The sequence below is a fragment of the Battus philenor genome, unplaced genomic scaffold, assembly GCF_028537555.1.
Source record: "Battus philenor isolate CCGP_79_NKW_IND1 unplaced genomic scaffold, ilBatPhil1.0.hap1 SCAF_9, whole genome shotgun sequence".
In the NCBI taxonomy this organism is placed as follows: Eukaryota; Metazoa; Arthropoda; class Insecta; order Lepidoptera; family Papilionidae; genus Battus; species Battus philenor.
In genome coordinates this window covers 13,477,203-13,492,880 of record NW_027181759.1, presented here as the reverse complement: position 1 = coordinate 13,492,880, position 15,678 = coordinate 13,477,203, and the positions used below count along the sequence as shown (strand labels likewise).

Genomic DNA, 15,678 nt, shown 5'->3' with positions numbered 1-15,678 from the left:
TGATAAAACGACTTGTTTATTTGAAAATAATATTTTCTTTAATTTTCTTTAATTTATGACTGTCAATTAATTGTAGTGATTGCTTGTGTAAATCAAGATTAAAACACCAAGAGTATTCAAATTTGATACAAATTAGTATAGGCGCTTAGCGGGCGGTAAGTTACCGAGCGAGCAGGTCTCATATCTAATGTTCTTTCCATAAAATATACGTCAGTGGATATACGCCTTTATTCAGTGGGAGTGGTTTGCCGCATTCACATATGTCCAATAAGTATTTATAACTTACATGACCCTTTTTTATTCGTAGGGAAATCCTGCGATAATCCTTCGCTGCGGGGCCAACAAAAGGTTTATACCGGACTCTTACCGGCTAAAACCCCACGGTCTTCTTGAAAGCCTTTTGTTGAAACTACGGGAACGTTTTCGCATACTTCCGCAGTTTCAGCGTCGGGGGCCTAGTGCCTTGAATCCTTACTCGGCAGATCACCCCAACTCCGTAACCAAGACCATGCAAAGGGGGTCGGAGAGAAGCGCGGTATAACACCCTCCGACGTTCAGATCTCCGACTGCGGATAGGGAGCTCAGATATTCTTTCTCTCTTTCTCTGTTTCTCTCTCCCCAGCCTCCTTCTGCTACCAGCGCTCCATGACTGTTCATTCTGTATCTTCGCCTTAACAAAGCCTGGTAACGAGAGGTTATTCCCCACAGTGTCGGTGAAAACTTACATCACCCTAACACAATGACAGCGACCTCACTGACGGCTTTCAAATTTAAATCTGCGTTCGAATTTCTATTCAAACGCGCAAGAATGGTTTAACTTAACCCTTAGTAGCCTGATTAACAAAAGTCATTTTTTTATATTACTGTGTTTGCTTGAGGGTCTAGATGAAGGGAAAAATAGATATTATTTTTAATTTCGTTGGAAAGAATATTATACAACAGTAAAATATGTACAGCCAACCTATAAAAAAACTAATAGTAATGTGAACATTCGGTTTAAAAGATTGATATCAAAATTGAAACTCTAGGTTATTAAGGGTAAGCAATGTGATCGTACTGGCCAGTAGTACGGCGCAAAACCGCTACAATAGTATAAAAAAAGTATAATAATGTTCTTCAACTTAAAATAAAAATATAAGACTTCCAAATGTACTGATCTAAGAAGAACGCACAACAAAATCAAACAATTTTTTTGTAAATGCCTTACAATATAATATTTCCGTATCTTCTTCATTGATAATGATCATATAAACTTTAGGCATAGTTCAAATTAAAATATGCCTTTACGTAGACTTTTAAATCGTTAATTAAATTTAATATTTAAAACAATGTCATTTTAGTCAGTCCGTGAGTACCATTATCTCGGAATATTGATCTGTTGAGAAGAGCCGGCTAAAAACTCAACAGTTGCCTTTTTTAAATAAAATAAAAAAAAAGATGTATATGTAAAACAATAAGTCGAATAAAAAACGAAAACAAACGAAACAAATTCCACACATTTCGTCCAACTAAAAACTATTAATTAGGCTCTTAGGTTTTATTTAATAATATGCGAAATAGAAACGGAAGTTTAAAAACGTGTGATCGATTTATTATATATGCGAACACTTGAATCAATGAAGGATTTGTCAAGTCAACTTGAGAAGTTGACATTGAAATGGATTATTCAAATTTAGTAATTAACAAACAGATTATAGCTACAAAGCTATTTATTTAAAAAAAAAACATAACCGGATTTATTTTTAAAGTAACCAACTTTAAGGGCAAAGGCATCGAACGTATAAAGCCAATGTGTGGGTATAGCGAATGTATATAACCTTGAAATGTTCTTTCATTGACACCGATGCCTCATCAGTCATTAACAACACAGAGATGCCCTCATGGCGATGGTAAATGGAGCACGACGGTTGTTGTTATTGCATACTTAATGCACAAATCGGTGTCGCGTCGCCTGCTGGTATATTTGAAACGGTGATAATGAATTAAACGACTTTTAATGTGCCCTGCCTAGGATTCTTATATATTCCAACCATAGTGTTGAACGATTTTAAGTGATATAATAGTTTTTGAATATATTTCTCTAACTACTGTATGGATAAATCTGTTTTTGGGCGGTGAATAATGACTGCATAAAAGAAAGCGCATAAAAAACGCAAATATTTCACGGGTAGTTTCAAAAAATAGATGGCAACACAAATTAGAAGATTGCGAGTAAAATGGTATATTTCCTATATTAAACACAGAGTAACTTGATAGACTTGACTCCTTAGCTGTTAGATTTATCGTCAGAAAGAACTAGCACTTAAGTGGGTTTAATTCAAAACATTATATGTAACAAAACACTTTACATGTAATGCCTTTGAATTATAAAGAAATAAATTTAAAGCAGTAGTGGTATCCCAGGGGTAAAGAACTGTGACATGCAATCATAGATCGCGGGTCTGACTTCCGAGATGCAATCTTATATAATTCACACTTTGTGCATTATTAGCATAGGATTGCCACTGCTTACTTGTTTCTAGAGGATAAGCAGCAACGTCCTCTGCGTATACAACACTGCAATCGCCAACCCACCTGCCAAGCGTGGCGATTATAGTATATTTCCCCATAGACGTCTTTGGTAGGAGATCTAAACCTTTCAGTGGGCGTGTCTGTGGTCTGAAATAAAGATTTGTAGTTCCCCGGCCAAAGGAAAAAGATCAAAGTCACATAAAACACAATTTAAGTACATACATTTTTATTTTTCAAAGTTCAAAAGTTCAAAGCTGAAGTTGATGGTTTGACATTTGACTTCTGTTTCAATCATAAGAATGAGGAACAAACATAACTAACATTTTCAGACAATTATCCAATTCAAGTTCAAAATATATCAAACCAATTGTTTTTGTGATTTCATCACGTAGTTTTATGGTATAACAAAAACTTTTTGTCCTTATGTATCTAAATTATTTATCTATGGCAGTTACTCTGACATGTGCTTGCTTGATTGTCGTAACCTAGTTTCCGCAAATCTTTCGACACCATAGATATATTCAGATGTATGCTTCCATAGGACTCTGTTCTTAACACTGTAAAGAAAGAAGGTTTAAAACTAGAAGTTTATTTATTATTTACTTATATACCAATTTGCAAAGTATAAAATGCTGAGAATTCATCCCACCTAATTGCAAGTTTTTCCAATAGTTCCACAGATAAGCTCTATACCAGTGATTCCCAAAGTGGTCTATACCGACCATCGATGAAAATTAGAAAATTCCGCATATGGCCATTGAAAATGCGCATTTGACAGATGGCGCACAGATTTGACAGTTCAAAAATTCGCACATTTGACAGATCTATATAAACTTCCCGCCTTTGTCAACGCTACAATCATATATTTTAAATTTAATAAATAAACAAAGTAATCACTGTAATAAAAAATAAATTGGAGACAATTTTTTTTTGTTTATTTACATTCAACTGTAATATATGGGTGCAATTTTGTTCGATGACTTTTTGCCATCGTGTTAATAGTAACATGATGTCGTTACTGAGGAAATTTAACTTCTATTAAAAAAAAAAACGCGATAAGTAATTTTGGCACAACTCTCTTGATGTAAACACTAAATAATTCTTAAGAGACTGAAACAGGTGTACGCCTGGAGGTGCGAGGTCAGAGCTACATGGCGAATATATAATTACTTTCCAGGTAAACTCTCTCAATTTTTGCTGACTGTCTAAAGATGCCCTTTGCAGTGAGCCCCGAACTTTGCCAACTTCAAAGAGGTTTTCTAAGCGAAATGCCACTTAGCAGCGTCAGTCAAAATGCTTCGGTATCAAGATAAAAGACCACGCCCCTTTTATTTACGTAAACACTTTTTCCTCTACCGCATTTAGAGACATATAAAGCAATTAAAGTTTTGCATATAAAACAACTCACAATAGTTCTCCTTTCCATTCGCAAGCATCTTGGGGTCTGCGAGTTCAGGGTATCGGCCGGTGAGCCAAGCCAGCCATTCTCCAAGAACAGTAGCTGGTCGCGGTCGAACAAGAGGAGCAGAGAGCTCCCTCTCTCCCGACGTAGGAGGTAATAAGACCACCGCGTAACCACGCAAGGACTCCCCACCAATAGCGTTATGAGCTTTGACAGTTATTATTAATCGCGGCCCTAAAAAAAATTGTGTTCTATTTTCAAAAACATATCTACGAGATGAATACGCTAATAAGAGTGATACACTTTGGTCATAACAATATACACGTTAATTTCAGCCGTATATTTCATCACTGTAAATATTGTCCTCATTTATTGGAAACATAAGAAAAAAAAATTAAAACACCAAGTTATAACCATATAGTAATAACCCATAGTTGTAGATAACATCATGTTTAAAGATATTAAAAAATGTTAAGTTTAATTTTTCCATAATTTCAGTTAAAGGTTGTCCACAGCTGGACACAGACCTCTCCCATAAAATTCTAAAAAGACCGGTTGAAAGCGAGCCACGTGTAGATCCCAACGTTTAAATAAGCGTAATCTAAATTTATAATCGGCTCACACGGTTTCCGAAGCTAAATAGTAACAAAACCACTAAAAAAGTTAAGCTAAACAAAACATTGATTACGAAATATATTTTGATTTATTAGGAAAATATTTTAATTAAATACAACGATTTTATACCACGGATACGTGCCCAGCGCTGGATTTCAACCACAAGGTGGACACAGGACCTTGTTAAGGTCGTCTAAAGAAACCGTTTTTAATCGGTCTTATTGGAATTTTTTTAGGGAAACCCAACAACTAAAATCACGATGATGATAATGATAAGACTATTATGTACCCACCATGGTCTGAAAACAAAATTTTATATTAAATAAGGTAATTTAGTAATAAAGTAATTTAAAACAGTTAAACCACCAAATTTGGCCACAAAAAACACAAGTCAACAAACACAACCTTTTTATAAATCATGTTATGTTTTTTATCCTGTATTTTAAATTTATGTTCAAAAATGTGTATTAAATTAAAAATGCTTAATTTCTGTTTTTATACAAAAAATCATTTTACATTTGTATAAATAAAAATAAACTTACATATATATGTCATCATATGTCTATATAAGACTTAAATAAATTTGTAACATAATATTATCACAAATATGAAAATCTGACAAATGAGCAATACATTCACCCATTTAACTTCACCACTATAATATTTACAATGTAAAAAGATTTATTTAAGTACCTACTACATAAATATAATTTTAAAAAATTCTCCAGTGATATTAAAAAAATCATTCATTGATTATTTAACTAGAGTCAACAAAGAAATTGGTGTATTTAATAGCAATAACAGGTGTAAAATTTAAAAGGAGACGAAGAAAATTACTAAACATTATTATTGGTGATAAATTAACTAAAAATTTTCAGAACTAACTAACTACTTAACTAAAAATAAATAATGATGCAATCAGTTTTAGAGAAAAATCAAAAAATTAGCAAACAAATATAAACTTACAACCATGAACGTTAGTACTACTAAATACCATTTCCAGAGGTAAATTAAAAACTACGCGCTCAGCATCTCTACCCGACGACGCCATCTGGCTTGTCCCTGAGCTTAACCCGGAAATCGGATCCCAGTCCGGGCCCCAAACAACTTCGTATTGTAAGAAAATATGATCGTCAAATACGCCCCCCGGAAATATAACATAATCAATCCGACCATTGAAAGATGTTAAAAACTTTGTTAAAACACCCTCTTTCATAACTAAAGAAATTAGAAATAAATGTAAACGCAGACCCTATTCCGATTTCACGACAACAAAACAAACGTTTCCATGGCAACCAGGTTACCATTATCACAAATCTAAAAAATCCATAATAATATCTTCGTTGAAATTATTTAAATTGAATATAAATTAATTTTGAGTGCTAGATAATAGTAACAGTTAATAATCAAAAGGACTAGTAAATAAATTTTAATTTTTATAAAAAATATTAAAGCGAAATCCAAAGACAATATATCAAAAGTTTCCGTTATGCTGCTTTACCGACAATTTACTTAAAATTGACGTAAGATGGCGCTAAGAGTGCTTTCAAAATCCAAATCGGCCACCATTGTTGGAAGTGATCCTTGTGCATAGTTTCATTTAATTTGCATTTTTTCTAACAGTTTCTAGCAAGAATTAAGGTATTTGTGGGTAAGATATAGTGTTAAAGACCCTACGAGTTATAATCAAGTTTTTATTTAAGTGTACAGTGCTTATTTTCAAATCTTCGAAGCATTTGAAATGTCACGCGAAGTGAGCATCAGAACTGTGGACACCATACCGTACACGAAATAAATGTGGTTTCTTTCAAATGAGTGTCCTGTGAACTTTAGAAAAATGTTGTCGCCCTTTAAGGGTATGTGATAGACATGGTGGAAAGTTTAAATAATAACGTGATCACATGAAAACGTTTCAGAAGTTTCTGTACACGTCGTAGGACAGCGGAGTTACGCGTGTGAGGGCTTTAAAGTTGCCGGCATCATTATGGTGGACTGAAACAGTGCTTGTTGTACGATCGGAGCTTTGTACGTGTTGTTACCAGCGCCGCGAGGATAGCGCTCACGATGTCAGGCGGCTCGCAACACAATCCCAATGGACGACAATCTCAATTGGGCCCCGGTTGGAGCCCTTTACAGGTGGTGCTTAATTTTCCGATTTTAGTTCGGTCACGCTTTATATTACAAATACTTCCCTAAACTTTTTAGTTCTGTTGTTGTTTGGTGAATTATATTTTTAATTTACGTAGAATTTGCATATTATAATCTATAAATATTGGCTTAAATATGAATATATCGCTAATATTCATACATGGAATGTCGCGTTTTAGTCAGTGTACAACACCTTCAGTCATGTTGTTACATACAAATTATCAATGTGTGCTGATTACATTTCAAGCAGATCAGCTGTTTGTGTTACACACATTTGAATTATCCAGCACTGCTTGTGCTTTCTAACAATGCTGCAATGTTTTAATATTGTTTAATGTTGCCATTACTAAATATAATGTTTATGTCACATGTTTTCTTCTATATTTATAATTAATTTTGCATGAATGAATAATAAATTTATTTTAACTAATAATTTGCATTAATGATTAAGTATATTAGACAATTTTAGTTTAACAATGTTTTGCTTTTCTGTGAAAATTTCGTGTTTGTTTTAAATTCTATTAATATGTTTTAGACCCTTTACATAGTGTACCCTTTCTAATGAATTTCAGAGTATATAACAAAAATTTTACCTGAATTTTAAAACCTAGTAGGTTTTTATGTCAATTATGATATTATTCTGGTTAACTTTAATATAATTAATGGCCATAACAGTGAAATAAAAAAAAATATTGTCACATAGCTAACCAATAAGAATTTTTTTAATTTCTTACATTGATTATAAAAAAAATAATAATTTTAATGACATATTTAATGAATTAAACCAAAGTTATATTTGAGTCAGTGATGAATAATCCTTTATTTATTAAAAATATCCAGGGTTTTATAATATTTTCTTTTTTTATTATTATAAATGGCATGGTACAATATGATACATAAAATAGATATATAAAGGGTGTGTGTTATAATTATGGTAAGTATTATGCTATTTTATTTTTTTAATTACAAAATGGATGGTATTTTTGTTGATCATCTTGATATTGATGAAGAAAAATAAAAACATTAAGTGACTTAACCTGTATTATCTATAAGATAAACATAAAGAGGAAAGAAACAATTCTAGTTTAATAATTTTTACTAACTTATTTTTGCCATTTTTATAAACAACTATTATATCACTGGTTTTAATTGTTAGTTACATTACACTTTGGTTATTAAGTATAACATTGAATGTTACATTGTTTATAATACATGACAGTTTTGAAGTGTCTACATATTTAAAGAAGGCAAATTTATTAATTTTAATGTGTTTTATGTATTAACAAAGTAATCTGGCCAAGAGTGTCTGTTACAATATTTCTGTTTTCTTGCATCATTATGACGGCAATGCGTCCCATGCAATGTGGGTCATATATGATCCCTGCTGCACTTTTCGTTCAGGACATATACAGTTCTCATTGAATAACAAAGGATTCTTAAAAAATTAACTGTTGGGTTGAATATAAATAACTTCACATTATGTTAACGCAAACAAAGAGCATATTATAATTTATAACTTTTTGCTGCTAATTATATTTCTGCAGCATTGAAAAAGTGTAAAACATATGTCTTAAATGACATTTTTAATTCTGAAGTGTGGGATGAGCATGTCCATGTGGCCTGAATGTAAAATCTTCAAAACTTTCTGTCGTGGAATATGTTAAAAAATGATCTCCTAATTATTATTTTTTAGTCATAATTTGCACACTTTATTTTTAATTTGCCTCCAATAATTGGTGCTTTTTAACTATCCTAACATCAGTCTTGTTGTTTTCTTATAAACAAATATATAGGGAGTTTGGTAAATTTATATTAAGCCATAATCAGGTGATAAGGTAAGTAGTAGCTAAACCAAGAAAATTAAAAGAAAACACTGTCTCATTTTAAAAATTTGTCCAAAATAGTATTAACTTTGAGTACTCAGTTTGACGAAAAGTTCTATTTGCATTTAATATTTTAAATTACTTACAGAATGTGAAAAACATAGACAGTATAAAGATTTTAATCATATATAGCATATAACGATATATACAGTCCTTTTAATTTTTAATGGCAATTTTTTTAATAAATGTAAAATTTATTGCCTGCCAAATTACACAATCTTCGCTTGATGTTGTTTTATAAGGCAACCTGTTTACATAAATATGACAAAATTATAATGTTGTTAATTATATTAAAGTTCCCACTTTTAGTAACCATTTTTTCTTTCTATGTAAACACAAAAAAAAACAGATGACCTTATCAAGGTCATCAGAAAACACTGAATGCATGGCGCTTCCAACTAATTCCATTTGAAATCTGGGAAAGCCCATGTCCAGCAGTGGTCTTCCTGTGGCTGTAATTATGATGATGATGAATAAGTATATTAAAGTTAGATTTTTTTAAATGTCTGACTAATCTTCCTTTTTTTTTTACAACCTTAAATATTTTTGTCTATATACTACACAAATAGTTAACTGATATAAATTAGCTTGGGCAATAGGTGCGCTATTGTATATTTTATAATTAAAGAAATGTAATTGAACATAAAATTACAGGGAAAATAGAACAAAATATGAAAATATTGTTTTGTTAAATACACCCGTGAAATTGGTGCGTAAATAATGATAACATATTAGCAGTTTGTTAAATTTGTTTTCGTCCATATCAAATTATTATTATTCTGTAATATTTAATAACAAATATAATATTATAGCGTAAAACAAAAATATGCACTTTTATCTAATCATATGTTAAGCGAAAACACAGACGTGAATCCTAACACACACAAGCGTGAACCATAAATTAGCAGAACACGTGCGTTTTAAATAAGGAATGCTTTTTTTAAATGTTGGTGGTGTGACCCGTCGATTCGAAATGTGGAATACACGTGCGTGACGTCACGCTCTTGACCTAATGGCGGGCGTCTTGAAGATTTATTTAACTTCCATTTTAATGCAGGAAAGTTTTTACTATATAGTTGTATTTATATGCATCTCAATACGTATATTGATTTAATGTGTAGTTGATTTAAGACAGTAATATCTTTCTCCGGATATTAATATTAAATTGCATATTTTATATGAACTTCTCACATACATATACAGGATGATAAGTGTCGTTAAATAATCCTATGTGAATAATAATATGAATAAATATATGAAAACAGTTTTATTTAGTATTGAATGTATAGTTCACTTGTCAGACAAAAACTTTAAAGATTTTAAATCCTTACGGTACACGTAATTCGTGTGCAATGGCGCTTTTTTTCAGATGAGCGCGCGTTTCGAACTCTCATAGCTTTAAGTGCAGTAAGAATCAATTGGAATTAAAGGCATCAATTTTAGGTTAGTTTAATCTGATTGTACTTTCTATCAAATTGGGCTTTTCTGGAATTTTTCTCACGGCGTTCACGTGATCATCGTAAATTTTATATGGATAAATAGCGCTACCGAAACCGCTGTACCGCGCTTTGGGTAGGCACGCAGACAGCCGGAGGGGGAGGGAGCGCTGTGTTTTTTTAAAGCGGTTCGGCCCCCGTTTTTAAAACTTCTTTACCACTACGTGTGGGTTAGGGACTTTGTTCTCTTCATTTTTTTTTCACTTCTATCATATTTCTTAAGCTCTTTTATTATTATTATTGTTTCTTTCCTCACAATATCTTCTAAACGTTCTTTCTAAACATAGTTGTTCATCCCACGTCTCCATTCCCAAAGTAACAATAGTTTGTTTCTTATTTTACTATCACTGGACTTTATTTCTAGTTTAATTTATTTCTATTATAACTTTAAAGTTAGTTGATTAATCGCTAAGCCTTAACTTCGGCCCGCTTCATTCTACTGCATTACAGGATTTGAAGGTCGTTGAATTTAGGAAGGCGCTCCATGGATTGACTTGGCATCAATGATCTGGGCTTGAGTTGTCAATATACGTATGCTTTTCGATTTAATAACGCCAAAGAGGACCGAATCTCGACTTGGTCGTTTTCTATTACCTTGCTAAATTTAATATAAAAGAAAGGACTACTTCCGCTATGCAACATAGCGGAAGTAGCTACATATTAGTCCTTTTATTAGTTAGGATGGACTTCCGCGAGGTAACGCCTGAATATTAGAAATTTACTATCAGTTCGGATATTGTTAGATTTGGTACGTACCGGTATCGCGGAAGTACAGTAACAGACATGTGATCCGACTGCAAATTCCTGGCATCTGAGTCATTATCACAACCTCCAAGAATATCAGTACTGAGAATCGAACCTACGTATCGCTTCACGCGGGCGCTTGTGTTAATAGTAATGCATATTTTGAACAATATATTCGCTTAAAATGACATTAGACCAACATGTAGTGCTGAGAGAAACAAGTATTAAAAATAAATAAGTGTGATTTCTACTAAAATAATATAGGTGTTGAAATAAGGTCACTATAAGTCTCATTGGTAAGTTTACAACATCTCAACCTGTCATGGGCAGGATTATAAACGGGATTTCTTAATGAAAGTGACTTTTCGAATTTTTCGAATGAAGGTGCCCCGTGGAGGGGTGAAACACGTGTTGAGTGATTTGGCAGTGGCAGTTGTGTATTTCGCATTGATTGCCGCATGCTCATTTGTCAGTGGGCTGGCGGGCGGTGCACTTTGTTGCACGACTACCACTGCATGTGCGGAAGTGGCTAAATATTGGTCCTTTTCTTACAAAGGATGAGGATACTCGTGGACGGACTAAGCCAACGGATTGGCAAGTGGAAGGAGCAGTGGGTATGCCAGCGCATTGAACAGATGCCTGCCGCTACACTATTATATAACTGAATTGAGAAATCCCCTACCTTTTAGATCTGGCAGGCGCTCTATGGAGACACCTGGAAACATCGTCCCTCTGCTCTGTGAAACTTGATACGCATTTAAAATTTCGACTTAGTCGGATGTTATTGTCTGACTGATGTTAACCAGGACTTACGAAAAATAACGAAAATACCCTTACCGTATTGGTAGATCGTCTACCTCTTAGATCGCATAGGCGGGTGCTTTAAGATTGATCTGGTAACAAAAGTCCCTCTGCTTGAGCTGTGACTCAATACGCATTTAACATTTAGACTTGACTTGGTCGGTTGTTAGTGTCTGACTGATATTAACCACGATTTAAGAAAAATAACGAAAATACTCTTACTGTGTTGGTAGATCGTCTACCTCTTAGATCGCATAGGCGGGTGCTTTAAGATTGACCTGGTAACAAAAGTCCCTCTGCTTGAGCTGTGATTCAATACGCATTTAACATTTAGATTTCACTTGGTCGGTTGTTATTGTCTGACTGATGTTAACCAGGACTTACGAAAAATAATGAAAATACTTTTACCGTTTTGGTAGATCGTCTACTTCTTAGATCGCTGAGGCGGGTGCTTTAAGATTCACCTGGTAACAAAGTCCCTCTGCTTGAGCTGTGATTTAATACGCTTTTAATATTTCGACTTGATTTGATCGGTTGCTATTGTCTGTCTAACACGATCTATAACTTCTAAGTAACAAAAATACTCCAGTGACGCTTGTATTTAGAACGAACTTTACGTATTTAACCCTTAACAGCCTAGAGTTTCAATTTTGATACCAATCTTTTAAACCGTATGTTCACATTACTATTAGTTTTTTTATAGGTTGGTTGTACGAATTTTACTTTTGTATAATATTCTTTCCAACGAAATTAAAAAAAAAACTATTTTTCCCTTCATCTAGACCCTCAAGCAAACACAGTAATATAAAAAAAAATCACTTTCGTAAATCAGGCTATTAAAGGTTAAGATCCGGAAGGACAGTGTTTGATACAGCTGAAAAAGCCAAAATGTTAACAAAATGTCCAATATAAAGTAGACAAAGAATACTATAGACATTCTCAGTACTCTACCTCTATGCGTTAGCTGTGTATTAGTACAATATGTTCCTGGTACTAAGAATTATATGTAATATTTCATTCGATAAAGCAAAAGTTTAAATGTAACGGTTTTATTTCATTTTTATACAAGACAATTGTTGGCAAAAAGTAGGATAGCTTTGGACTTAGCTTTTTTATAATATTTTTACTACCATTTTGCAGTCCTTCGATTCATCGAATTGGACACCAGAATGTTTTATGTACATCCCCCCATAGATATCTTTGGGGGAGATCCATACTGGGGTCATATAGCCCAGTATGGATTGGATAGAATGAAACAACGACTGTATGATATAAAAGTGACTAAAGCCTTAAGTTTTAAGTTGAAGAATGCCTTTATAAAAGAGCTTAATCTGATTCTAGTTTCTATAAAGTTAAACTCCTGGCATAGCCTAGAGTTCACAAGTTACTGTGAATATGGATCGTATATGAACAAATGTATTAATAATGATTTAAAATGAATCGTAAAGTAGTATGAAATAACGTGATTCAACTGTATAAGGAAAAATATATGAATTGCCTATTAACCTATTTTCTTAATTATTTATCTAGCGATAATTTGTTTATATAATTTATATTTGAAGTTTTTATATTTCGAACTCTGTACTAGCGGATTTGAAATTAGCAATTTTCTTTCTATATAGAAGCGATACTGGAGTTTTTTTCGTTACTTTCCTTCAGTTTTAGATTATAGTTAATGTTTGTTTGTTCTATAACTAATAAGTTTTGTGTGTGTAGGTGTGACCTTTGCGTTACCAAAGGTACGACCAATTAATGTGTGTCAGAAAAGGACCAATATTAAGCCACTTCCGCACATGCAGTGGTAGTCGTGCAACAAAGCGCACCGCCCGCCAGCCCGCTGATAAATGCGTATGCGGCAAACAATGCGAATCACACAACCGCCACCGCCAAATTACTCAACACGTGTTTTACCCCTCCACGGGGCATCTTCAGGAGTTATGTGCGGAAGTGGCTAAATATTGGTCCTTTTCTTACTTAGGATGGACTTCCGCAAGGTAATGCCTTATTTCATTAAATATTTTGTATGTGTCCTTTTAGATCCTAATAAGGTAATGTTAGAATTCAAGTAGATATGTTAAATGCGTATTGAGTGACAGTCTAAGCAGAGGGCCTTTTGTTACCAGATCAATCTTAAAGCACCCGCCTATGCGATCTAAGAGGTAGACGATCTACCAATACGGTAAGGGTAACTTTAACAGTGTTTGTAACCACCAGCGCCCGTTGGTTCGAACAAAGGTAGAAAAAATTCGTCCGAATTTTATTACACTAATTCTTTATCAGAATTCTTCTTTACATTCTCCAGATAGGCTTCCACTGCAAGACGCCACGATGACCTGTCCAACGCTGCACATCCAGGGACTTACCCCGACCTTAACTTTATCTCCAGTCCACCTAACGAGGGGACGGACTAATCCCCACCTCGTCTCGAGAAATTCGATTGGAATTGGGTCACGAAAATTTTTATACATAAAAATCAATCATTAAATGTGTTGCTAAGCAAAATTCTCAAGGACGACGCGAGCGATACGACGTATTTTTTCATATTTTCATAAAAGCACGTGGAAATATATTATGATTTTTTTTCTTTTGTCGTATAAACGGCAGAGTAAATTAAAAGACTTCAATCAAAATAAGTAGTGTAAGTAATCAAACGCTAAATATTGTGACCAGTGTATATCCATAAAACTGAAAATAAAGATTTTTTTTAATACAAGATCAAGGAAAATGTAATTTTGCAAATCGTTGTCGTTTTGCCTATAGACGCCCACTGCAAGGCATGGGTATCCGATCTGATGATGAATATAGAATCAAGGTCAAAGTCGAGGTTCCTGAAGGAGCCATCGAGCAGAAGGGTCTACAAAAAGATAGTACAAATAGTAACAACAAGCTATGCCACTTTATACCAACGGGCAAACATAGCGTTTTGTAAAATTTAAATAAAACATTTACATTTAGATTTTTTAATTATAAAATGAAATATTACATACAATATTTAACATTACTAAATACTTATTGAACTGTGGTGGCCTAGCGATAGAGGACAGATTCGATCGTAGGTCGCGGGATCGATTCCCGGGATGCTATTTCATATAATTCACACTTTGTGCATTAATTATACGAGGGCCAAACTGAAAGTTTTTAGAACTGGCAACTTAAAAGCATTATATTAAAAAAATAAGTTTAAATTTTGAAAATAGAACTCTTTACCAATAATATTGAGTATACATTTCATTCATTTGTCATTTGTTTTACGATTTGGCGGCAAATTGAAAATTGTCTGTGCACGTCAGAATGAATTTAAGCCGAGAAAATTTTCGTGCAATGATTTTTTATGACTTTCGATGTCATATAAGTCAACAAGAAAGTTATGATAGACTTCGATTGGCTTTTCACGATGAAGCCCCATCTCGTGCCACAGTTTACAACTGGTTTAATGAATTCAAACGTGGTCGAACTAATCTCACCGATGATTTGCGTGAGGGACGGCCTTCTACAGCGACGACTGAAGACAATATCAGTGTTGTGCGGCGTATGATAGAGACTGACAAAAGAGTGACCTATCAGCAGATTCGGACAAGTCTAGGCATAGGTATGAGTCAAGTGCACAAAATCCTCCATGAACATTTAGCGGTCAGGAAGCTTTGTGCCCGCTGGATACCGCATAATTTGACCGAGGCTCAAAAACTCCGCCGTGTTGATTGGTGCCGAGAAATGATCCAAAAATTTAACGGAGGTGACTCAAATGCTGTGTTCGACATACTAACGGGTGACGAAAGCTGGATTTACTGTTATGATCCGGAAACCAAAAGACAGTCTGCTCAGTGGGTGTTTCCTTCCGAAGAGTTGCCAACTAAAGTGAAGAGAGGTCGAAGTGTTTGAAAAAAGATGGTGGCCTCGTTCTTCGGAAAGACAAGTCATTACGCGATAGTTGTCTTAGAGGATCAGAAAACGGTTAATGCAGAGCGGTACACTAACAACTGTTTGCCACTTGTCTTGGAAAAAGTTCGAGAGAAACGACCTCGCAGCAGGATCCTCCTTCATCACGACAATGCCTCGTCGCACACCGCCAGGCAAACGA

At 34.0% G+C, this 15,678-nt stretch overlaps 2 protein-coding genes across 4 annotated transcripts in view; one reads left to right on the top strand and one right to left on the bottom strand.

The window, feature by feature from the left end:
- Window positions 1-2,771: 2,771 nt before the first annotated feature.
- On the bottom strand, window positions 2,772-5,773 carry B9d1 (B9 domain-containing protein 1). Its single transcript, XM_068776049.1, has 3 exons — window positions 5,495-5,773; window positions 3,920-4,147; window positions 2,772-3,068 (listed from the first exon to the last, which is right to left on the bottom strand). The coding sequence occupies exons 1-3, from the start codon at window positions 5,742-5,744 to the stop codon at window positions 2,950-2,952; spliced, it is 597 nt and encodes a 198-aa protein (XP_068632150.1). The 5' UTR covers window positions 5,745-5,773; the 3' UTR covers window positions 2,772-2,949.
- Window positions 5,774-6,095: 322 nt separating this feature from the next.
- LOC137932130 (uncharacterized protein CG5098) overlaps window positions 6,096-15,678 on the top strand; it is a 33,364-nt gene continuing 23,781 nt past the window's right edge. For 2 of the 3 annotated variants that reach the window (XM_068775707.1, XM_068775706.1), the window contains exon 1: window positions 6,103-6,664. In XM_068775707.1, coding sequence (XP_068631808.1) covers window positions 6,593-6,664 — 72 coding nt within the window. In that variant the 5' untranslated portion in view covers window positions 6,103-6,592. Of the gene's footprint in view, window positions 6,668-15,678 lie in introns of all 3 variants that reach the window. The other variant, XM_068775705.1, reaches the window with a different exon arrangement.

What these genes read in the sequence shown, in the direction of transcription:
- B9d1 (XM_068776049.1), bottom strand. Translation starts at nt 5,744, where the DNA reads ATGAAAGAGGGTGTTTTAACAAAGTTTTTAACATCTTTCAATGGTCGG. An exon ending in TAGTACTAACGTTCATGGTT is followed by an intron (nt 4,148 to 5,494) that starts GTAAGTTTATAT and finishes AATTTTTTTTAG; the next exon opens with GGCCGCGATTAATAATAACT. An exon ending in GAATGGAAAGGAGAACTATT is followed by an intron (nt 3,069 to 3,919) that starts GTGAGTTGTTTT and finishes CTTTCTTTACAG; the next exon opens with TGTTAAGAACAGAGTCCTAT.